Raw genomic sequence first — 26,656 nt, 5'->3', positions numbered from 1 at the left:
GAGCCCACAACCTGACAGGGCCTATTTTTATGGCAGGGTCTAGTTCCATCTATATAGTTGTATCTAGTACACAAGCTTTTTACATACACAAATTAACCTCAGTGACATATCCAACACTCATTTACCATTACATGCTGGTTAAACTAAATCACTAGTCACTAAATTGATCCATAGGGGGTATTGTACGGAAAAAAGCACACACCTATGGCATGAAATCTAATGTGGAACACCGTATCTTAACATCTTAGTCAAAATAATAGGCTAAATCATCATAATAGTTCTCAATCATGGCTGAGGGTAGTAGGTAAATTAGGGCACTAGATAATTTGCTCACCCAAAGTTGCTGTGAAACTTCACAATATACAATAAATATATATATATTTATGTCAGGGTCCTAGTAAAATATAGTGTAAGGGGTGCATTGGGGTAAATAAATAGGCATTTTCAGTTTATAAAGACCTAAAGAGCCCTGAAGATACTGTATTAATTGTTAAAGCTCTGCATAATATAGACCCAAATACCACTTATTGCACACTAAGGGTTGGTTGTTTTAATGATAGACATCATATTTCTGACTTTTGACACCCTGATATATGACTTGGGTACTCTGTCACAACTGGGTCAATAAAAAATATACCAATTATGTACAGATTTTTGGTGTCTCTGCATCTTTACACAAAAATATTATAGCGTTAGGCGTGATGAAGACGATCATTGTATGAATTATATCAGGGGTTTTCTAGGGGAAGTTTTGAAAAGAGTCAACAAGTTGGCACATTAAACTTGAAAATACTACATTCAAGTTGTTTCATGTATGTTTGGGCAAGGGTCACAATTTCAGACAAAATTACTCCCCTCATCACAGGGGAACACAGTCATGTGGATACAGTCACTGTATGTTTTACATACATAAACTATGTTGTTCATGGTGTAAATAAAAAATATTATACAATGAGTCACTAATATGACTTAATATAATACCCCTTTTGACTAGACCCCACCACTCTTTGTATCACCAAATTCTTCTATTGTTGTCTATTCTACACACAAAGTATGAAGTGAAATGCTAAACCCCTCAAAAGAGACTGACCCCTAAACCAAGCCAAGATACCAGAGCTGTTTCATAAACAGATACTGATGTTAAACACATACAATGTTGCAGAAATGATTTGCACTAACAAAATGACAACAAAATATACACATTTTTATGATTGCATATTTTATTACGACTGCATATTTAGGAATATTCACAGTAGTCACTGTAGATGGTACACAATATCAGACCAATATTTGTCTCAATACAGTACATACAACATACAATGTGTACTATGTAATAATACGAGGGCGGAAAACTGTATGCAATATATACAACTATACAATTGTTTCATTATATGCATAACTTATACGTGCCGCATTAGCTATATCTTAGATTTTTGTGTGTATATAGGGTAAATCCTTCAACTCATTTAGGTACGATTCACAGATTTTATGGATTCTGGACACTGGTGCTACAACTCCGTGAGTTTCCAACACCTGCACGAGTCCTGGCAGAAATTCATCAGTCCATAGCTTGTTCGTTAAATCTTTAAAATGATTGTAGAAGTAATATCTAGGTGTATCACCCAAACACGGGTGTTCGGTTTGGCTAGAATGGTTTATCTGACAACCGTTGCAACTTTCTCTCATCTGTTCAGTTATAGCCTTTTCGAGTAGTTGCACAATTCGTATTTTCATAATATCTATATGTACTGTGCTGATCACCCCATCATTCTCATCCATAGTCAGGGGCAAATTCCCTGGGGATGGCGTCGAAAGCACTGTTGATGTGGTTGGAGTGTCATGGGGAATGGGTGAATTTGCCCCTGACTATGGATGAGAATGATGGGGTGATCAGCACAGTACATATAGATATTATGAAAATACGAATTGTGCAACTACTCGAAAAGGCTATAACTGAACAGATGAGAGAAAGTTGCAACGGTTGTCAGATAAACCATTCTAGCCAAACCGAACACCCGTGTTTGGGTGATACACCTAGATATTACTTCTACAATCATTTTAAAGATTTAACGAACAAGCTATGGACTGATGAATTTCTGCCAGGACTCGTGCAGGTGTTGGAAACTCACGGAGTTGTAGCACCAGTGTCCAGAATCCATAAAATCTGTGAATCGTACCTAAATGAGTTGAAGGATTTACCCTATATACACACAAAAATCTAAGATATAGCTAATGCGGCACGTATAAGTTATGCATATAATGAAACAATTGTATAGTTGTATATATTGCATACAGTTTTCCGCCCTCGTATTATTACATAGTACACATTGTATGTTGTATGTACTGTATTGAGACAAATATTGGTCTGATATTGTGTACCATCTACAGTGACTACTGTGAATATTCCTAAATATGCAGTCGTAATAAAATATGCAATCATAAAAATGTGTATATTTTGTTGTCATTTTGTTAGTGCAAATCATTTCTGCAACATTGTATGTGTTTAACATCAGTATCTGTTTATGAAACAGCTCTGGTATCTTGGCTTGGTTTAGGGGTCAGTCTCTTTTGAGGGGTTTAGCATTTCACTTCATACTTTGTGTGTAGAATAGACAACAATAGAAGAATTTGGTGATACAAAGAGTGGTGGGGTCTAGTCAAAAGGGGTATTATATTAAGTCATATTAGTGACTCATTGTATAATATTTTTTATTTACACCATGAACAACATAGTTTATGTATGTAAAACATACAGTGACTGTATCCACATGACTGTGTTCCCCTGTGATGAGGGGAGTAATTTTGTCTGAAATTGTGACCCTTGCCCAAACATACATGAAACAACTTGAATGTAGTATTTTCAAGTTTAATGTGCCAACTTGTTGACTCTTTTCAAAACTTCCCCTAGAAAACCCCTGATATAATTCATACAATGATCGTCTTCATCACGCCTAACGCTATAATATTTTTGTGTAAAGATGCAGAGACACCAAAAATCTGTACATAATTGGTATATTTTTTATTGACCCAGTTGTGACAGAGTACCCAAGTCATATATCAGGGTGTCAAAAGTCAGAAATATGATGTCTATCATTAAAACAACCAACCCTTAGTGTGCAATAAGTGGTATTTGGGTCTATATTATGCAGAGCTTTAACAATTAATACAGTATCTTCAGGGCTCTTTAGGTCTTTATAAACTGAAAATGCCTATTTATTTACCCCAATGCACCCCTTACACTATATTTTACTAGGACCCTGACATAAATATATATATATTTATTGTATATTGTGAAGTTTCACAGCAACTTTGGGTGAGCAAATTATCTAGTGCCCTAATTTACCTACTACCCTCAGCCATGATTGAGAACTATTATGATGATTTAGCCTATTATTTTGACTAAGATGTTAAGATACGGTGTTCCACATTAGATTTCATGCCATAGGTGTGTGCTTTTTTCCGTACAATACCCCCTATGGATCAATTTAGTGACTAGTGATTTAGTTTAACCAGCATGTAATGGTAAATGAGTGTTGGATATGTCACTGAGGTTAATTTGTGTATGTAAAAAGCTTGTGTACTAGATACAACTATATAGATGGAACTAGACCCTGCCATAAAAATAGGCCCTGTCAGGTTGTGGGCTCATGGTAGGACTATACCAGACCCCTGTGACCACAGGGTCCTGTATCTCTGATAGACCCTATAGGCCTTTGGCTCGTGAAATCAGATGGAGGATGCTGTTAGGATGCTGTTAGGGATCTGTTGGCTGTGTAATTATCTACCCACCAGGGGGAAAATGGTGGAGTGTGGGGGTCTTTTACCACTCCAGATGTTTGCACAGTTACAAAAATGGATAGAGAGTATGTCTGAAAAATGATAAAATAACTGAAATTAACAATTTTTCCAAATTTAGTTACAAAATAGTTATTAGTTAATAGTTATTGGTATTGGTTGAATAATGTACTAGTCATAATATAGTGGAAGAGAGAACAACTGAGTGAATGAGTCAAAAGTGTCTGGTGATTGATGATGAAGGATTTACTGTCTATCACTGACAACTAGTGATTTGTTCTGACTACACTATCTATACAGATCATTGTAGATCTAAAAACAATAGGCGTTTAGCATTTAACAACAGAGTTTAGCAACTTTTTCAAGAATATAATCTTAGAAGTATAATAATTCCAGGATAATTGATCCAAGTAGATGTTTTTGTATACATCGATAACCCCTGCCTGTGTAGGAATTATACGTTTTCTCCACAAAAAAAAATCTTATCATTACAAATAAAAATAAAAATTGTAAATAATTTGTAATATTGAGCAAGATCTTGTGTACTAGATACATCTATATAGATGAAACTAGACTAGATACTAGATAAAAAAAACAGGCCCTGGCAGGTTGTGGGCCTCATGATAGCACTATAATGTGCTACATTATAGTCCCTTTCTTCTTAGGCATGGAGGGTATCTGATGATTTGAACCATTTTGTTCCAAAATAAAATGGGGTTTAGCAAAAACCACCTGCTGGTGGTGCTATAACCGCCTGATCTGGACATGTATGGGTAGCGGGTCATGTCTGTGTATACCCCCCTATTCCATCTAGCTACACGTTTAGTCATATACTTCATGTCAAGTTATTATTATTTTTGTTGTGTTGTCTGCTGTGTAGTTTATTTATTTATTTTTGTTGTAGTATTTTTGTTTGTGTTTTGTTTTGTCCAGTTTTTGTGGTGTTGTGCTTTGTCAAGTTTTTGTTTTGTTGTGTTTTGTCCAGTTTTTGTTTTTGTCTCGTTTTGTCTGCTGTGTAGTTTATTTATTTCTGTTTTAGTATTTTTTTTTTGTGTTGTGTTTTGTCAAGTTTTTGTTTTGTTGTGTTTTGTCCAGTTTTTGATTTTGTTTTGTGTTTTTATCACATATGTTTTTACATAGTCTTGTTTGGTGTGTAGCCTTTTGATTTTGTTTCGTATTGTTGCTGTGTTATGTTTTTTGCTGTTTGCTTTGTGTCATTTTTGTTTTTGTTTTCTGCTGTTGTATAATTTTTGTTTTGTTTTTGTGTCATGATGTTTGTTTAATGTGTGTTTTGTGTTTTTGTTTTGAAAAAGTTTTTGTTTTTGTCTCGTTTTGTCTGCTGTGTAGTTTATTTATTTCTGTTTTAGTATTTTTTGTTTGTGTTGTGTTTTGAAAAAGTTTGTTTTGTTGTGTTGTGTCCAGTTTTTGATTTTGTTTTGTGTTTTTATCACATATGTTTTTACATATTGTCTTGTCTGGTGTGTAGCCTTTTGATTTTGTTTCGTATTGTTGCTGTGTTATGTTTTTTGCTGTTTGCTTTGTGTCATTTTTGTTTTGTTTTCTGCTGTTGTATAATTTTTTGTTTTGTTTTTGTATCATTTTTGTGTATGTGATGCTGTAAATAGTATTGTTATGTAGTTTACAATTTACAATTTAGGCATTTTACCATATGAACCCCCGTAAAATCAAATTTTTCAAAAGATTATCAACATGAATCATACGCTAACTAGTAACCTACCATCAATCCATCAGTGGAATATCTGTATGATGAACCAATACGTATGCACTCTAGAGTTCTGTGTCTACATAAGGTGTACTAATAGTCCTAACAATAGGGGCATAATGCTATCTATGGTGCTGAAATCGTTTGCATGACTGGTTGATCAACATCTATAGAAATTGCCCACTAGGTAGATATCATTAACTTTCACTATAATTGAAAACATATACTTATATTTCCCACACCAAGAGTCGAACTAGGGTCCCATGGCTAGACTCCAAGCATCCTAAACCACTAGACCATATGGGATTATGATATACTACCTGTAATGTTTGGTTAATAACCTGATCATACATTGTCTGAAGACAATAATTACTGCTCGAACCACTGTTCCCTATGAGCATAACATAACCATATTGTAATATAATTAGAGAGGACAGATATGTTACATGTAAGAGCCTCATCATGGCTGAAGGATACCAAATAATAGCAGAGAATATTGGATCCATGTAATACTGTAAAAACTGACAGTTACTGCGTCCAAATAATCGTAAACACCTATGGCTATCCCTACATGCCTGATCATTACCCCTATAATCATAAAGCCTTCATCAAGAGTCCATTTGGTTGCATGCTCATCATGATTTTAACTGTCTGTGGACCAAAACATGAAGTGAACTGAGATCCACTCCCCTAGAGGGCTTGAAACCCCAATGCATTTGGGTGTAGTGGTGTTACCCGGTATTACACCGATGAGATGCTCAAATCCATAGTCTATGGGCCAAAACTGGTATTACACCCCCTTGTGGGGCCCCTGGATGGGGGTGTCCTCTGAACCAATGGGACGAAAAATAAAATAGATGAATTGCACTAGGAGGCTGAAACCCCCTACAGGTCTGTAGTGGCTGTATGAGGAATTACACCTATATTATTAGATCCATAGTCTATGGTCAAAAATGGAATTACACCATAAAATGAACAAATCTGTTAGACAAAAAAAAGAAAAGCTAGACAGCCGACCAACCTGATGTTTAAACCTGCAGTACCAGCTATACGCCACATTTACACTAGACTACACCTACACATAGTAGACCAACCCCCATACACACCCCACCCACACAGTAGACCACCCCCTCTAACTAACCATTGTACAAACCTTTTCGAACATATTTGCGGCATCTACAACACCCAAGCTAGTTCAAGCGTTCTTCTCTACGAGTTCACACGTACATAGGCAGTACAATTGAGAAACCACATTTACACTAAAAGTTCTTGATTTTTTCATTTTTCTCCTTTTCTTTATTTGTTTAAGTTTTTTAACTTTTAACTTGTTTTGTAACTTTTTTTAACTTTAAGCTTTTTTTAAGTAATTTATTCATACTTTTTATTTTTCCATACCTATACTCAATAGTGTACACCTACTGTACACCCAATATTCCAACGTATATATGCGCCTGGAAATTGCAAATTTTAGGGCTAAACCAACACACAAGCTGTGTGTTTTCCTGTCAGCGGTCAGCTGCTGTCATCGGTCACCTGTCACCTGTCATCTGTCACCTGTCACCTGGTACCTGTCACCTGCCAGCTGGCACTTCAAAGATAAGGGCCCCCACCCCCGATTTTAACTTCATCTAATTAACACATTAACACAACAAACAAATGTTTTGAGGAGGGGGGGTTTACAACGGCCATCTGGCACTTCAAAAAGATAAGGGACCCCCCCCAATCTGCCAGCTGGCAGTTCAAAGAGAATGGCCCCCACCCCCCGGTTACAACTGCCACCTGGCAGTTGTAAAAGATAAGGGATCCCCCACCCCTCACCCCACACAGTGGTTCATCTACATTTCTATTGTCCTATTCACACCTGGAGCCGGCATGTCTGTCTGATCTGTGGGACAGACCCACATGAGGGGGGTCACAGGCTGTGACATGAATGGGACATAGAGAAAGGGAGAGATGGGAGATTTAAGCACTTAATGTAAAACACTTAAGCTTAACACTTAAGCAAGAACAAAAAGCATGGCAATACATCACATACATAAATAAAACGATAATAATAATAATAATAATTATAATATAATATGATTTTTATGATATATACAATATGATTATGGAATGTATGGAATGTATGGAATGTATGAATGTATGGAATGTATGGAATGTATGGAATGTATGAATAAATTAACATAAATTAACATAAATTACTCACTAGCGCCCCCCTAGTGGTAGTGGCCAAAATGTGCAATGAACCACAGCATATATAGACTACTGACACTAGAGCGGTGCCCGTTGGGCACTGGCCTGCCCTACTTGAAACGATGCAAGTTGGAAATGCATGCCCCACCCAGTTATCATTTCTGTGTCCCTTTTATGCCCATATATGGAGTTCTTTGTCGGGCATGCCCATTTGGGGTACAGGCATAAGTTCAGACATACTAACAGTCCGACAGCCATTAGTCCGACACCTTACCCCAAACCCCAACCGCAAGCACGATGCAAGGCATGTCGGACCAACGCATGTCGGGAGCAACGGGTGATTTGCGCATGTCTGAATTTTGGTGTGTCGGATAAGCGTGCGCACCCTGCCCAAATATGGAGTCAATGCAGATGTCAGAACATCATTGTGATGTCAGAACAGTACAGCTCCATATATGGAGATCTAGGGGTGATCAGGTGTGATCAATTGGATAATTTGGGCCCTGTCCAGAGCCTGGGCAGGGACACCGGGCACTGCACTCCCTGTGGTGGCGTGGAATGTGTGTGTTAAATTTGAAGTCGGTGGGTGCGAACGGTTTCCGAGTTACATGGATTACAGATGTACGTACATACATACAGAGACTTGGTGCATTTATAGATATATGTTTAGTTGTGTCTCTGTCTGTTTGTTGAAATGTCATGTTGAGTCAGAGCACTGACACATTTAAAGTAGTGAGCTGGTTGTGAAGTAGTGACCTAGTTGCAGGGGGTTTGCGGACGGAGGGTCACACATACAAACAACCTTGCATCTGAGAGCTGAACAATGCAAACGTATTGTTACATTTTCAACTGGCATTGACCAGATGCCACGTCTGCTATTAGTGGTTGCACTATTATGGTGCTGCTGATGTGTTACTACTATTGTTATTGTTACTGTTACACTTGCTACCACCAATTCTACTGCTATCACTGCTGCTATTGTTACTGAGGTTATCATTAAACCTAATGTATACTGTGTGGATGAGACATGGTATCGCTCATAGATCTGGGCATACAGAGCTTTGAGCCAAGAGTGGCTCATGGCTTTAGGCATTTACAGAGGCAAGTATAAATTAGGCTTTATTTATATCTAGGACATGTCTATATTTATATCTACAAATGGTTCATACTTGATGATAATCCGGTCAGTCCAAGTGCAGATGGTCAGGCCAGACTTTAAGTCTTCTTTCATGGTGATAGATTCTGCATGGTACTTATGCCTTTATTTAATAGTAAATAAATAATCGATCATGTGCTACATTTCCCTCTTTTAAATACAATCTGAAAAAATGGTTGCTTGAAAACCAAAGCTGCAACCATTCATGATTATTTTAGGTGCATTTCTTTTTTATGCTGTGTTCCCTATGTAATGTTATGTAAATGTATTCCACTGTTTGACTGTCTGTTTTTCCGTTTTGTGTTTCTTGTGAGGACTGCAGATGAAAATTAGCAACTGTGCTATATCCGGTGTATTTACGTCCATGTGACGTCCATTAATATGCATTGTCCTGTCCAAATAAAGTATGGCCAGTCTAATTGCAGATGGCCCCTATTTTCCATTTTGATCTTATTTTTAATTATTGTTAACAGTACTACCTTTCTTGTGCCTCTCTACACTACCACCTGTTTCTGTGGTGCCTACTGCAGTGCTGCTAGCCTATGACATTTGTATTTCCCTCGGGATCAGTAAAGCTCTGTCTGTCTGTCTGTCTGTCTGTCTGTCTGTCTGCCTGCCTGCCTGCCTGCGTTAAGCTGTCAAGCGTTATAGAACATTTCAAATTACTTTTAAAGAGAGTCAAGTGGGAGGGGCCTATGTAAGCGACTGCGGCAACCACACTGCAATTTTTCAAAATTGCGACTTTTCTAGTTATTACTGATATTACTACTACATCTACTACTATTATTACTGCTGCTCCATTATTACTATGGCTAATATGCCTGCACCTATACTGATAGTGCTAAAACTACAAACTACAAATAATTCTACTACAATTACTGGATTTCATATCCTGTTGCGAGAGTGGACTCACCATGTCGGACACCTTGAGGTAGCCATAGCTAAACACGATGGCGTTGGGAGGCGTGGCAACAGGCAGCATGAAGGCGAAGGAGGCACTGAGAGTGCAGGGGATCATCACATACAGAGGGTTCACTCCTATAGACTGGGACTGGGACGATGGGAGGAACACAAACAAATCAAATCACATTCATGATAAATCAAGTTATATTAATGGCAAATAAGTCAGGTTAATGAATAGAATCCATGTATAGAATTGTATCATAAAAATGTAATGCAATTTTACAGACACAAAGACACAAACCACCTGTTTGTGTCTTTGTACAGAAACATATTGGAGTAGCAAGTGCAGACTATTTTCCTTTTATTTTGCGCTCCAAAATGAATGTGCATATTTTTATTTTGAGCTAGTACAAAGTTAGACAATATCCCTGACTTCAAGTAGTGTCCTTGTCACTTAGTGGGTAAAGTTGCAATAAGTAATAATATGTTCCATCATCAAGAGTATGAATTAATCTGTGTGTGTGTGTGTGTGTGTGTGTGTGTGTGTGTGCGTGTGTGCGTGCGTGCGTGCGTGCGTGCGTGCGTGCGTGCGTGCGTGCGTGCGTGCGTGCGTGCGTGCGTGCACCCGCACCCTTGTCTTGGTCCTTCTTCCATTTCACTTCTTCCTCTTTCACTCTCGTCTTATCTGGTTCTTTCTTTCAGTACAGTCCTCTGTTCTTTGTAGCCGTCTTTCATTCTTGCCTTAAAGATTCTGTTCAACAGGGAGCCTGGCTGAGTACTTTCATTTGGGCCATTATGATGTTCTGTTCAGCACATTCCAGGATTAACAAGGGGGAAACCTAATATAAGATCATTACCAGAATAGTACCTCTCAGTCCCGGCATAGTAGTTCTGGAGTGGTTCCAACGGATTGTCTGATTGAGGGTAGCTACTGGGACGTAAGTCGGGACTTGATCACCCCGGCTGGGTCACCCGAGTGAGGGGTATGATGTTCGCGAGACCCGAAACCCCGATGACCTTGGGATACATCACTGAGCATACGTCCCAGTTGCATCCAGGCAATGTTATTTTCGTTCTGAGGTACTGTTTGGAGTGACTCATAGGAATAGACTATGTGACAACCAGGTATAGTCTGGTGACCACCGGAGAGACGGGTGACAGCCGGAATGTAGACAGCACCCCGGGAGCAGTATGGGTTAGCGCCCCTGCTTGCATCCTCCGTGAGGAGGAAGCCCAAAAACCTTCGATGAGGCCTTTAGGAGGGCCATTCGAGCCGCAAGTGGAGTCTGCAGTACTACCGTTGCCCAGCGGTGGAGACTGCAGAACCACTGCGGCTCAAGAATCCACCACTCCGGAATGAAGTGTCTGGTGCTGGGAGTCTGGTGCTCGCGGTCCTCGCGGTACTCATGGTGAGAGCAGGAATGGACCTGGTGAGACGTAGGAGGGGCCCCGACAGGAGGCAACCCACAGAGCCTAGTCCCTCCACTTACCAGAATAGTACCTCTCAGTCCCGGCATAGTAGTTCCGGAGTGGTTCCAACGGATTGTGCGGCCCTGTCTTTCCCTAGTGGTCTGATCGAGGGTAGCTACTGGGACGTAAGTCGGGACTTGATCACCCTGGCTGGGTCACCCGAGTGAGGGGTATGATGTTCGCGAGACCCGAAACCCTGATGACCTCGGGATACATCACTGAGGATACGTCCCAGTTGCATCCAGGCGATGTTATTTTCGTTCATGGTTAAAGCTGCAATCCGAAAATAATTTGAATGAATATTATAAAACCTAATTTAACCAATCTGTATGCAGTACATCTGCAGTGGTTGGAGGTGCATGGCCTCTTTACTCTACCACAGTGACATTTAGACCCTGGTGTCTACCTACTGGTTGAAAAAGAAGTACTGCCTGAAGCTCATAAGCTCAATTTATCTCGATATATATTGAGCTTATGAGTTTCAGGCAATATTTCTACCATGTTTAAAAGAATGGTAGAAATTTGTTCAAATCCAGGGTATAGGACATGAAACTTACGGATTACAACTTTAAGAAGAGGAGTCGAGTATGTTCCGGTCTTCACTTCACTATATCCAGATTAGCCTCCCACTTTTCACTGCTGACAGTGATTGTACGATAAGTTGTCATAATATGTGAACTTTGTTTGATTGTTCACAATCAAAAGGTCACCATGCATGACATGATCTCTCCTCCCACGGTGTTGTGGGAAGATTTGTCATGTCCAATATGTTCTTTTTGAATGTGTCATATACTCTTACATCACCTTGTTTTATTTACGCTTAACTAAGATTGGTGATTATTATAAAACAGATGACAATTTGTCTCAACTCCTTTATCTCTCACTATCTGCTAATGAGCATGACATACGGTAGAGAGACAGAAAGACCAAGAGACACCTCCCGAACACCCTGGCCAAGACCTACGCTGAAAAGACTATCAGCGGAAGTGGCGGAAGTGTTGCGTGTAAGATAACTACGTCACGCGGTGCGGCTGTGTTTACTAGTCCCCACCCAATGATCATTTCAGCGGGAATACATTTTCGGGAACACAACGCTGCGATTGGTCAAAAAACTTTAACTTCCGGGGGGGGGGGGGGTTACACGGCGGAAGTCCCGCCTTTCGATAGCTTCTCTGCCTTAGGTTGTGACCAGGCTCTTCTTTTTCGCAGTTAAGTGAGCCTGGGACCGAGGCTACCTCCCGAACCAAGACCCATCTCCCCCAATTCACGATTTGTCAGCCTCCTGATTGGTCCCTGACTGACTAACCAGCAGGCTCTTTCTGCCTTGTTCCGCCCTGGTTATGTTGAATTAGCTAAAACATCATTTTTGGAAAAACTAAAAACAAACATGAGGCATCTGTGATGTTCCTTTGTACTGACACCAAGTTTAAAATAAGAATTGAATACATAGAATATCAATACAAAGCAACTGAAAAACACTTTCAATGGTAGTAGATGAAGAGAAAGGATTTTTGTCCAACCACGAAACGGCAACCAATGGGTGTGAAGAGGGGCACAACCACGGGCGGGACTTGACAAAGGGTGAATTGCTCAGCTTGGCCAGGTGGCCTCTGGCCAGCTCTAGGAAGAGTCCTGGTGGTTCCAAACCTCTTGTATTTATGAATGAATGAGACCACTGTGTTCGTTGGGACCTTCAATGCAGCGCAAAGTTTTTAGGTATTAATCTTCCCAAGATCTGTGCCTCCTGTCTCAGAGGTCTACAGACAATTCCTTTGACTTCATGGCTTGGTTTGTGCTCTGACATGCACTGTTAATTAACTGTGGTACCCGATAGACACATGTGCATTGGTAAATTATGTTGAACCAATCTAATTTACCATAGGCAGACTCCAATCAAGTTATAGAATGATCAGTGGAAACATGATGCACCTCAGCTAAAAAAATGTGTGGGTGTGAATGCGTATTATGCACATGTGAATATTTTGTCATTATGGGGTACTGTGTGTAGAAATGTGAGGAAGTTTTTGAATAAGGCTGTAACATAACAAAATGTGAAGGGAGTGAATACTTTGACTAGGCACTGTATGTATGTACTGTATGTATGACACTGTGTTAAATACCAAGGAAGCCAGGATTGGCAGGAATAGCGTTGCCGTTGCGACGTTGCTGGCACACTCGGTGAAGGTGGCGATGAGGAGGCAGAGGATGATGGCGATGGCCCAGGGAGGGATGGTTTGGAGGGGAGTCATCTGAGACCCCAACCAGAGGGAGAGACCTGACACCTGGAAATATAGAAGCATGTGTTAGTCGCAATAATGACACCAGGAGATCTTTGTGTGTGTGTGTGTGTGTGTGTGTGTGTGTGTGTGTGTGTGTGTGTGTGTGTGTGTGTGTGTGTGTGTGTGTGTGTGTGTCCATCCACATCCATCCACGCACACACAGAAAAACTCACCTCACTACCCTTCGCTATGGCGAAGCCTCCACCCAGAAGCAGTACAATGTTCCAAGGCATCTTATTCTGAGTCACCTGCCAGGTCAGGAGGGCAGGGGATGGACTATGGGACACGTCTGATAGGACAAACGCACACATGTCATCTTTCGGTCTGATAGGACAACAATCATTGTCAATCACATACACAGTAATAAGTGTTCATTGAACTCTGGAGGTGTAAACATTTTTTTACAATTAAATAAAAGGGGCCCAAATGAACCCTTCTACAACAATTGTGACACTCTCAATGAACACTGAGTATTTTACTTTGTGAGGGTCGAAGAGGCCTGGGGTTCATACCTCAGATAGGAAAGATAGATTAGTGAGAGAGTGTGTGTTTGTGTTTCTCTGTACCTGGGTCAAAGGCCCTCCAAAAGCAAGGTGGTTCAGAGGGCAGGACAAACAGTAGGACAGCCACAAACACGGCCACAGTAGCATCAGTCACAAACCTACAGCAAAAGAAAACACAGTCACACACATGAACAACATTCAAACTGCACACAGAAAGGCCGCAGTAGTCAGCCCCAGAGGAACTACCTTCTTGCTATGAGGCAATAACTATAACGTTTGCAGGTGTAAAGCAGTGGGTGGAATTATGTTCCATACAAGTTCCCAACGATTTGCAGTGACAAAATATAAACATAGAAAAAGAAACAAACATACAACAAACAACATACAATGCAACATGTCATAACATTCAGGGGCACGGTGGCACAGTCGGTAGTGCTGTCGCCTCACAGCTAGAAGGTCCTAGGTTCGATTCCCGCTGGGGACGCTGTGGGCGCTGGGAGCGTGTTCTCTCCTCCACGTCATCAGTGCCCATACCCGAGGCGGGGTTGGCGAAAGGGCCTTTCTGTGTGGAGTTTGCATGTTCTCCTCGTGTCCCCTAGGGTAGGTACCCTCACAAAAAACATGCAGTAATCCTGGTCTCTAAACTAGGGGAAAGGAACTGGTTGGAATGACGTGTTCCTTCCACATGCTACGTCTGGCCGGTGAAACTCTCCCCTGTCAAGCAGCTTGGACTCCTCATGCATAGAAGGAAGCATGATGTCAGTCCACTGCCCCCCCAGGTTGGCAGAGGAAGTGTAGTGCCCTAACACCACCATGATTACATTAGATAATTGACACTGGGTGAAAAAATGGGTTGCAAATTTGTGGGATATAAATTATAAATAAATGTCATAACATTGCAAATGGTGTATGCTCAAACAAAGAAATATAACATAAGGCAGCAGAAGATCACAGTCAGTGCTAACCACTGAGCCACGTTATAGTTTTATCTAACTTCAAAGATGATGAGGAGACAGGTAGCTAAGCATGTAATGTATACACAGACAGACAAAAAAGTCTTTCAAGCATAAAACTTTATTTGGCAACTATTTGCCCTGGCCCCTGTACTGCTGCCAACGTCTATAGGCCTCTTTGCTGCTCATGTTCTGTTGTGATGTGGTCAATGGCAGGATGCCATGTTGTAATGCCTGCTACTTTATGAATGGGGATGTCACCATGGAGTCAATCAATGTCTGACTTCTATTTGCATGGACCCAGTGACAAAAACAAAAGCACAGGGTCATCTACAATTGGCCGGGCAGGACCTGCCAAGAGGACAAAGCAGGGAGGACAGACCTGCAGTGAATGGAGCGTGTGAGGACGAGGGGAATCTTCATCAACCTTCATTAGACTAAGCTCAATTAGACTAGTGGTGCACAAACTCTGGGTGGGGAAACAAACTTGAGTTATGGGAAATAACTGTGTAGACAGAAACATCAGTTAAATTGTTAATTGTTTAAAATACTGTACTGAGATTTTGCCGTTACATTTATTTCTGTACTTTTTTGAGTTTTTTCTTTTTCTTTTTCTTTTAACCAATAACCTTGCTTTTAATTCAACTCATATGGTTACCAGTATTCATTATCTTTAAACAAGCATTTGATGAAAGTTAAATAGGACATCCACTCCAGCTGTTTCAAGAGAAGATAACATAAAATCAATATAATGTACAAACTATGGTCTTTTTGAGGTCTGCATCCTTAGATTCTTAGTCACTTTTAACCCATATTCATCACCAGGGGACCAAAGGGGTAAGGAGCAAAACACAGTGTGTATGATATCCATTGATGTTTGTCCTAAAATAACAATGTTGTTATTTTCCGTGAGTGGTGGGTTAAACATACAAGTCTGCCCTGACCTACTTTTACGTGTGTTCCCTTTAAAAGTAATGCCCTTCAACACACCTTTTTGCATGTTTACGTGGCTTTGTGCACAGCAAATTGTCTAGTATTAGTAAAGGTTTATTGCGACTGCAGGTCGCATTTACTATGAAATTGTGCATTTCCCGTCAGTTGTTTGGTTGGCCACCCTGAGCTTGGGTTCGCTTCTCGCCCTTAGGCGTCTACGGTCTTTTAAAATGACAATTGTTGATTTTACAGTTGTATGTTGACTCGTGGCTTGGAGACTAAAGTGAAATTGGCTATCAAGTGTTAAATTAACGCAAATGGGCCTTTCTGTGTGTGTGTGTGTGTGTGTGTGTGTGTGTGTGTGCGTGCGTGCGTGCGTGCGTGCGTGCGTGCGTGCGTGCGTGCGTGCGTGCGTGCGTGCGTGTGTGTGTGCGTGCGTGCGTGTTATTCCGTGGTTAGTCAGACCAGAGTTTTGTTCTGGGCCAACATTTCTGCTAAAGGACACATACGGTAAGATGCTTATTCCTTTTGGGATGTGACTTAAGAGAAAAATGCTCCATGCTGATTTTGTATTGCACTAAACGTGTGGCCCTTGTCCCCCTAGTGTATAAAACATTCTTCAGTAATCATGAACATTCTATAATGGTGAAAATGAAATTCAAAAGCCATTTCAATTCATAATGAAGTCACTTGTTACACTAAACGATTCCGATGAACAGGCTCAAGCACATTTATTCAGCTCCATTGTGTACTTACTCAGCCTTGGCGTTGAAGATATGCGTGGCCCATCCGTCCATGAAGCCCGGGCTTCGTGTGAACCACAGCACAACCAGCAGCAGAAACAGGGCCAGGATGTTGAGCTCTGCGTAGCACATGGGGCCCAGACGGCGGTATTCTGTTCTGATCACTTCGTATGCTGCTTGTTCTTTCTCCGATCGGACCGCGCCGCAGGCCCATGTACGCTGCAGACTGGAGGACAAAAGCAAGACACAGTTCAGGGTTGTGGAGGCATTACTTTCAACATGAAAGTTGAATTCAATACAATCAGTTCAGACATCATACAACATACATATAATCATAATCATGCTGTCACAGTGACACTCCCATTCCTTGAGTGCTGTAGATAATGTCAACCTCCAGCTTCTAGTGGACACTGGACACCCTTTCTGACCTTGATATCACAGGCATGGCACTCGGGTTGTTCTCCATCTACCTGTTTGCTTTCATCCCATTGTATCCTTGTGACTGTATACTGTTCTTGGTCCTTTCATTTTATCCCTCTAAACCAGATCACATTCTTTCTCCTTTCCTCTTTCTGCCACTCAGGTTGAAGAGCACATCACTGCATGCCTGGCTGACATCGCACAGTGGATATAATCCCACCACTTCAAGCTCAACAGAAAACAAGGCTTCTACCCTGGAAAGTTTATCCCCTGCAATTTATTTTCATTTCAACACCCTGGTGTTTCCTGTTCCAACTGCCAATCTGGGAATGGTCCTGGACAGTGGGCTGTCCATCAAGGCACACATTGAAGCGATCACTTGATGCTGTAGGTTTGCACCTATACAAGGATGCACAATCCTATCCTGTAGGTTTACACTACAGTATCCATTGAATCAGACCCTATCTCACTTCTATCCAGCTCCTTGACCAACCTCGGTCATCTCTGGAGATCTGCGTGACTATTGCAACTACCTCCTTGCTCGTCTTCTGGCATCCTCACTCAAACCCATTCAAGTCCTCCAGGATGCCTGGTCTACAATTTTGAAAAAAACTATCTTTCTCTTCATGTGCTTCCGGTTGCTGCCTGTATCCAATTTAAAACACTGGTGAGTAGTGATGATGACCTACAAGACAATCAAAAGCATGTCACCCCCTTATCTTTAGGACATGATGCACCCCTACACACCTTTTTATCGTACACTTATCAGCTAATACAGGGAGTCTATGGCACGCTATTTAGATAGCATAATATTTTGAAAGATGCTAGGTTAGATTGCTCTGCATAAGAGCATCTGCTAAATTCCTGAATTGTACATTTCCTGCGGTTCCTCTTTCTTGTATGTTTATTGTCTCCACCAGGCCGAAGGCATGGGGAGAGAGTATGTTTTGCACTCCGTCCGTGTGTGTGTGTGTGTGTCCGTCCTTCCGTCCGTCCGTCTGTGTACAGCTAATCTCCGGCACCGTTAACCCGGTCGATGCCAAACTTTGCACACACACTCCCTGGATGCCAACGATGAACCTCTGCCCCGCATTTTCCAGAACGGCCTGTTATAGTGCCACCATGAGGCAGCTTTTCACATTTTTTACCTAAAACTGCACTGATCTGCGTGAAACGTTGCATGCACACTCCCTAGAAGCCAAGGACAAACCTTTGACCTTCATTTTCCGCATCTGCCTTTTATAGCGCCACCAGGAGGACGACTTTTGTAAAACACATTTTTTTATATTACTCCTCCAGATTCTGTCCAAAAATCTCACAAATCGCTACACAGTATCTCTATGGTCATGTGCTCAAGTCGGATCTGTCCGATATTTCATATTCCATCCTAATTGGCTATAATTGGCTTTCACAGTTTGCAAGATTGCCCCGTTTTGAACAAAAGCCTCAAATCATGAACGCAGCATGCAATTTACGTGAAGTCTTTCACACATTTTCTTACTAGGCTGAGAAATATATCCCACCCTTTTCACATTGGCCTGTTATAGCGCCACCAACAGGTTGATTTTTGCAAAACACATTTTTGGAACAAAATGCCTCAAGTCATCCAATTGCCATCAAAGGCAAATATGTTTATATTACTCCTAAACATTTTGCCAAACATCTCACACAGTCCTATCCTCCTGGTGGAGACCTGTGCCCAGAAGGGCACTTTTTCTAATTTAGTTTCTGTTTTAGTTTCTGAATTGTACATTTCCTGCGGTTCCTCTTTCTTGTGTGTTTCTGTTTAATGTGTGAGCAATGTGTGGGTTTTTGGTTTCGTTTTTGCCCCACCTAGTCACTCTCTCTTGTGATTGCAGATTTGGCTGCTGAACTACATTCCTCTCACCTCACTTCATTCCATATTCTTCCCCAGATCATGCCAGCGTCTTACCCGTGCTCTTCTAGCATTATGCATTCTGATTACCTGTAACGAACCCTGCCTGTCATCTGACTTACAGTTTTCACCTGCTCTTATTAGGGAACCTGCTACCTGTAAAGGCAACTTTCCACCGCACCGATATGGGCCTGACCCGGCGTTGGAAAGCATCTCCTGCTGACAACCTGCCGACAACCTGTTGTAGATAGCTCTGTGCAGTCGGGTCGGGACTTCTAGTCGGGCATCGATGAGCGACCGGCCAGGTCCAGTCATTGACAAACCGCTGATAGCTTGTTTAGCTTGTCAATCAAAGCATGAGTAGAGAAATGAACGTGAGGGGGGAGAGGGGAGGGTAAAGGGTCTGTAGATGTTTTGTTGTTATCCAGTGCTACTGTTGCTATCAGCTACGACTAGGCCTTTGAGAAGTGACGTGTTATCACGTCAATAATATAAATGCTTGTATAAAAGCCCAACACTGCTGTTCACATGCAAAGGGTGGACAAAATAATGACCATGCCCGTTTCCCTGACTTATGCTAGTACCTGCTATCGCTGAGATTGTGTTACCTGTTACAAACTCTGACTACTTTCTCAGCTTAGGTTTTTGCTGTAGATCTGTTGCCATACTCACTTGAAGCCAATATAGAGGAACTGAAGCCAGAACCAAGCTAGGGTCAGCATCATCAGCATGGTGGGGAAACCAAAGGCAAACCAGGAGGCAAAGTTGATGACGTCACCATTCTGTGGGAAGAGTCTGTATGGAAGTGCGATACAGAAAGTGAGTGAGGGCGGTTGGATTGGAAAACGAACGTTTTTTTTCATACACTTGATAACTCATTCTAAGACATGAAAGTAGTCTACTGTATAATCATAGTGATCTGCAGTGGATATATTGTTGGGTTTCAGTGTGAATGACTCAATGGGACACATTCGACATCGCAGTGGGATCGAGTCTCTGATCCCTCAATTATTACAGGATGGTCTGTGTAACCCGCCTCTATCTTACGCATCTCTCAACCTCATACATTTATATTCTGTTACATTACTCATCCCTGGTGTGTATTATATATGTATCGATACGTACATGTGTATGAACATGTTTGTCGTAACTCACGAGCTCATTTGCCCTATGAGGACCAGGTTGGGTCCGGTGCCTGTGAGAGTGGCGATGCCTCCGATGCTAGCAGCGTAACACACACACAGCAGGAGGCCTTTGCACATCCTCTTCCTCTCCTCCTCTACCTCATCCTCGTCCCCCCCGCAGAGCTCCTCAAGCTCCATCTGACACCTCAGAGCTGCCATGGGCAGGACCACTGCACAACGAGTGGAGATATGAATTACCGACACACAGATTGCCCACACAGATTGTCTTGGGACTTTAGTTCATTACTAGACAGGGTTAAATATTGGAATTTCAATTTCATTGGTTCTCGCGCCTGGCCAATCAGTAATCAATGGGATCTTTGAATTTTGCAGCAACAGCCCTATTGCATCAGCTCTGCTATATGTTGTACTATACTTATTTATGTGTTTGTGGTGAAGACCTTTTCCTTATGAAAAAAACATTTTAAGCATCTTTTGTTTTTAACCAAAATATATCACTTACACTACTTTTAATTATTCTGTGAATGAAAACCAGCAGCAGTTTGGAGGCACAGGATCAGACCTAAACAGTTATATAGGTATATGGACTCACCATTCCCACTGTTACGCTTGCTGTTGGGACTGTCTGAGGGAGGTTTGTCTTGGGGTGCTGGCACGGCCTGGAAGGTTACTATGTCCCAGCTGTCCGGGTGACCCTCTGAGCCAATTGTGTCCTGTTGGGTCACGATGCCTTGTAGGTAAGTGTTTTTCTTCTGGTTGTCCTGTCGTGTATCAGTATCCTTCACACCTGGGCAAAAGAAAATAGAAAAGTTGCTGATGAAAATGACAACACAACTCATGCTTTATCACATGCATCCGTCCGCCTATCCGTTATCGGGTTCTAGTTCCAGCCACTTTATCCAAGGCCAGCAAATCCCATAGAGTAATAAAAGGTTAAAGCCCAGCTGCACAGGGTTACCTCGTCATGAATCCACGGGTCCGCCTGCAGTTCACGCTCTAACCACTAGGGCCGAGTGCTTCAACACTGGAGAGCCTCCCTGGGGGCAAATCCCCCATCTGGTCCTTAGTCTGCCCCATGGCCTCCTCACAGTAGAGCCCATAGGACCTCCCTAGGGAGATGCCCAGGAAGCATCCGCGCTAGATTCCCGAACCACCATAACAGGCTCCTTTCCACGTGAAGGAGCAGTGGCTCTACTCATTTCGGCCACTTGTATCTCCCATCTTCTTCTTTTGGTCATGACCCATACTTCATGACCATAGGTCAGAGAGTAGGAACGAAGATTGGCCGGTATACAGAGAGCTTTGCCTTCTGACTCAGCTGTCTTTTCATCACAACAGTGTGGTACAGCGAACACAATACTGCTCCCATGCTGCTCCGTTTCTCTGGCTGATCTCCCGCTTCATCCTCCCCTCACTCATGAACAACACCCATTAAACACATACACGTCAAAAGAAAGCCTAACTTTGGCATTCTGGTGTTAGTGCTATTTACTGCTCATTCAGCTGTACAAAACAAGCATAATAAATAGACTATTATGCACACTAGAACAGTGCCCCGGCCTGTTCGTGAATGATTGGAAATGCATGGCACACCCAGTTATGGTGATCAGGTGTGATCAATTGGCTAATTTGGGCCCTGTCCAGAGCCTGGGCAGAGGCTTTTGTGCTGGTTCTGGACAACCGGCTATCTGATGGACTTGACACCGGGCATTGCACTTAGTGTCGTGGCATGGAACATGTGCGTCAAATTTGAACGGTTCTCGAGTTACACGGATTACAGACGTACGTACAGACACGTACAGAGATTCGGTGCATTTATTGTAAGATGTTCACCATTCACTTAGGTGGAAAGTGAACATTACAATGAACTGACAATAAAATGCTTTGAACAGCATCTACTCTCCTATCCTCCTGACTATCCTTGAATATAGGCATACCGTTTTCTATAATCTTTGGGGCGGTGTACTCCTGTCCATCACCCCCATCTTGCAGGTTGACAGTGACTTTCCTCTGATTGTCCTGGTATGGGACTGTACCATTCTTCTGGCTCTTGGGGGTTCTTTGGGAATCTTCAGACTGGTTGAGCTGGTCGAGAACAGCCTGGACGATGGGGACCATCATGGCTGTGGTGGCTGTGTTGCTGATCCACATGGACAGGAAGGCAGTCACTCCCATGAATCCCAACATTAACCTGGGAGATAGCAGGGCGATGGAATATATATTTGGTTATTTGTTTCACGAAAAAGCATTTATTTTTTGAACCATGCGTGCAGGCTCTCTTCTATGTACAACAATGTACAGTAATGCTTTTAGCACATGCTCTTATCTGTCACAACTATGAGGTATCATTAACATTTGTCAGCAATAACAGGTGTAAGTGATTACTCACAGGGCAGGCCGGACGCCCACGATGAGCAGAACCCTGAGGGCAATACGCTTGTGAAGGTTCCAGTGTTCTACAGCCACTGCCACCATCAGACCACCCACAAACAGCATGTTAGTATCCTTCAGGTACTGCATACACACCTTATTGACCCGCCCGCATGCGCACACGCACGCACACACACACACACACACACACACACACACACACACACACACACACACACACACACACACACACACACACACACACACACACACACACACACACACACACACACACACACACACACACACACACACACACACAGTTATATCTCTGACTAAAACAGTAGACATTAGAGATAATAAAATGTGATGGCTAACTCTATCTGAAAGGTAAATAATATTCACACAACATTGTGAAAAAGTCTGAGGTCAAAACTTTGTCAGTATAGTATAGTATAGTATAGTATAGTATAGTATAGTATAGTATAGTATAGTATACAGTATGTAGAATAACTTGTAGACCAACATGTTTTGGCTTGTGACAATCATCAGGGTCATCATGAAACGCATAACAAACAACACACTTTAAAACACCTTTAATTGCAAAAACAGGCACAAAATGATACAGGTGAAGAAACAAATCCACACAGTTGTTAAGTCCAGGTGGGATTATTACAATTCCTTATCAGGTTGCCCCAACATATCTTTCAAGGCTCTCTAGCCGGTCCTGAACTAGGAAAAGAGATAATATTTCTCCGATATTCACTTATCTGTAAAATCCAGAATCTAAATTGAAATCCTTTTCACCACTATAATTGGTCTGGCACCATCATACCATAACTTGCTCATTGTATCTTGTTACCCCACTAGAACACTGCACTCCCAGAATGCAGGCTTTCTTGTGGTTCCTAGAATGTCCCAAAAGTAGAATGTGAGGCAGTGCCTTCAACGATCACGCTCCTTTTCTGTGGAACCTTCTCAAATTGTTTCCTTTTCCTTTTTGATAAAGCTTATAGTTAGGACTGGCTCAGCCGTGCCCTGGACTGGCCCTTAGTTATGCTGCCATAGGCTTAGACTGCAGACCGTTATTATCGTTGCTATTGTTATTTGCTTGACCACAAATGCTAAGATTGTTATTTAGATGGCATGTTGTTTAGACAGATGCTAGTTGTAATGTTTGCCTCGTATCCTAGTTCATTTGAAGCACTCAATTGCATCTTTGCACTCTACTTACCGTATGTGTCTAATTACCCTGTCTTTTGTTGACAAGGGTTTCTTCTTTTAAAAGTTAAGTTTTTATATTTCTTGCTAACATGGGTAATTTTGAAGAATATATGACAATGTTTTAAAATGAGGTGTGGCTTAGATTTTTGTAGTCTACACATGCACAATGCAATACTTATACATATTGTTGTGGAACATTGCATATTCTTTTAATTCTAGTGAGTTGACTTACACTGTAGACTTTTCTTAAGGAGAAAGTTTTCAACATGAAGTGTATTCTGATCTGTAGATTTGGTATAAAGAGTGTACATCATCTTTGATGTTACATTTTTGTGTGTGGCATTTTTAGATGCCGCACAGGGCAGAGAGAGAGAGGACAGACAAGACAGCCAGGTCAGCTTTGAACTTGGGTCCTTGTGCTCACAAGTAGCATTATCGTCTGTGTGCACTAACTGGCTGAGCCCCACTTTTGTTACATTTATGTTGAGAGATTATATTGTTTCACTTAACTATATTTAGCCTACTATAAGTGAAGAGCGCAGGCCCTGTACAGTTACTATTTAGAAACTGTAAAAACTCGAATAGAGTTGATTGAAAAACAAATCATCAGCTCGCAAGAAAATGAATAAAGGGAAGTTGTTTTGTTTGTGTGATTCATACTTGTTCTTCCTTCTTCTTGGAAACATAACCTGGGTGTGGGCAGCACTGTCCCTCTCCCTTAGCTATCATCAGAGGCACTCACTCACTGTACTCACTGTACTCACTGTACTCAGTACATACTGAACTGAGCAGTTACGTACTAGATGTGAAAGTTTCAATGTGATAAGAGGGTGTTTGTCATCTCATCTCAATAAATGATGGCAATAATCAAGCCTCAATTGGCCCAGCCTATCTTATCGCATGGCATTATGCTATAATAATAATTTGAAAAGCTAAAAGTCTGCATATTTGCTCCTCAGTGATATCTTTATTTTAAAACACTGTAATTACAGGGTACACAATGTTTCAACATCATTAGTGACCCACCTCCCTTATATGGTAATTGGTCACAACACGTGTCCACAGAGACTAGAGGGCAGGAGTAGATTACTTTGAACACCATTCTGTGAATTAATGCATACAAATTATAATTACTATTGTGGAAAACCCACCACAAGTATTTTGTTTGTACTACAGTGCCTACGGCTTGACAATCTGCTTCAGCTTCAGTTCAAGGTGAGGAATAACTAATAAAAGGTGCACATTAAAGTACAAAGGGGAAACAATCTATAGTGAATACATAATCAAACCATAATATTCATTGAATCCATATAACAGTCTGTAAAGTCATCATAACATGAAGAAAAGCATCACCTGAAGTCCAACCTGTAATGACAGTGAACCAAACACTGAGGAGCAAAGCTGCAGACTTTTATCTTTTCAAATTGTCATTTTGTGTCCCGTACCAGCACGGAACTGGATGTGCGCAACCCACTTGTTTTGAACATCATGCTATAACTAGAAAAAGTGCCCTTCTGGGCACAGGTCTCCACCAGGAGGATAGGAGTGTGTGTGAGATGTTTGGCAAAAGGTTTAGGAGTAATATATATAAACATGTTTTGTGTGTGTGTGTGTGTGTGTGTGTGTGTGTGTGTGTGTGTGTGTGTGTGTGTGTGTGTGTGTGTGTGTGTGTGTGACACAACTTGGCCTGTTGTAGCGCCACCATGACGCTGATTTGAAAACTGTCAAGTGGCATTTCTTCCTCAGCCTAGTGGGAATATGCATGCACAGTTTCACCGCAACCGGACGCTGCGTTGAGGAGTTGTGTCGATTTGTACAAAATGGGTACAAAGCGGGCTACTCCTGAAAACTTTAGAAGCCAATCGTAGGCAATCAGGATGGATTATGAGAAATCAAACAAACCCGTCTTGATCACATGACTATGGAGAGCATGTGTACCGATGTGCGTGAAATTTGGATAAAATCTGAAGGAGTAATATTAGAAAATGTGTTTTACATATGTCGGCCTCCTGGTGGCGCTATAAAGAGCAGATGTGAAAAATTCCAGGCAAAGGTTTTTCCTTGGCCTCTAGGAGTGTGCATACAAAGTTTTACACAGATCCATGCAGTTAGAGGTAAAAACACTAATCGGCCAGTTATAGTGCCACCATGAGGCCGAGTTGAAAATGTTCAAGTGGCATTTCTTCCTCTGCCTATATGTGCGCAATTTCACGAAAATCTAACAATGTGTTCATGATTTGCGGCATTTTGTTTGAAACTGAGCACTCCTGCGAACTTTGGAAGCCAATATTAGCCAATCAGGATGGAGTCTGAAAAATCTGAAAGACCTGTTTCGTTGAATGGCTCTAGAGAGGAGACTGTATACCAATTTGTGTGATGTTTGACAAAATCTGTAGGTGTACTGTCCAAAAGATCTTTTTGCACAAAGCGGCCTCCTGGTGGCGCTATAAGAGGCCAATGTGAAAACCTTGGGGCAGAGGTTCAGCTGTGGCATTCAGGGAGTGTGTGTGCAGAGTATGGCTGCGATCAAGCCAACGGTGCCGGAGATTAGCTGTCCACAGACGGACAGACGGACACACAAACGGACGGACGGACGGACGGACGGAGTGCAAAACATACTCTCTCCCCATGCCTTCGGCCTGGTGGAGACAATAAATCATAATAATTACATTATGACATATTGTATGTGTTGTTGCTACTCAACTTAAATTAGGGCTAAGAGTGGGATGCCTGACATTGCCAAACACTCAACACTAAGATATCATTTGAGGTGATAACACTGGAATAAAAATAAAACTAGTATAACCCCAAAGACTCCAGCTGAAACCACAGCTAATGAAATATGTATTTCTCAACCACTGGATCAGAATGTAAAAGTGAGTTAGAGTCAAAGAAATCATAGAGCAATAGTGTAGTATTGGTCAATGCAGAAAAGTACAAAGGTCTCAGTGTAAAGAACAAATGGGAAGC

The 26,656-nt window shown here is 41.7% G+C and overlaps 1 protein-coding gene across 1 annotated transcript in view; it reads right to left on the bottom strand.

The window, feature by feature from the left end:
- The window catches only part of LOC306928462 (Na(+)/citrate cotransporter-like), a 35,078-nt gene that overhangs the window by 5,720 nt on the left and 2,702 nt on the right, over window positions 1-26,656 (bottom strand). The window contains exons 3-12 of the mRNA XM_079508596.1: window positions 22,482-22,618; window positions 22,030-22,283; window positions 20,685-20,879; window positions 20,103-20,301; window positions 19,620-19,742; window positions 16,665-16,877; window positions 14,086-14,180; window positions 13,693-13,808; window positions 13,361-13,522; window positions 9,781-9,918 (exon numbers count right to left, since the gene is read on the bottom strand). Of these exons, the coding sequence (XP_079364722.1) occupies window positions 9,781-9,918; window positions 13,361-13,522; window positions 13,693-13,808; window positions 14,086-14,180; window positions 16,665-16,877; window positions 19,620-19,742; window positions 20,103-20,301; window positions 20,685-20,879; window positions 22,030-22,283; window positions 22,482-22,618 (1,632 nt within the window). The remainder of the gene's footprint in view (window positions 1-9,780; window positions 9,919-13,360; window positions 13,523-13,692; window positions 13,809-14,085; window positions 14,181-16,664; window positions 16,878-19,619; window positions 19,743-20,102; window positions 20,302-20,684; window positions 20,880-22,029; window positions 22,284-22,481; window positions 22,619-26,656) is intronic.

This window comes from Electrona antarctica, assembly GCF_951216825.1.
Source record: "Electrona antarctica genome assembly, chromosome: 8".
NCBI lineage: Eukaryota > Metazoa > Chordata > Actinopteri > Myctophiformes > Myctophidae > Electrona > Electrona antarctica.
Note: the sequence above shows the minus strand (reverse complement) of the source record. Positions and strands in the feature narration are given on the sequence as shown.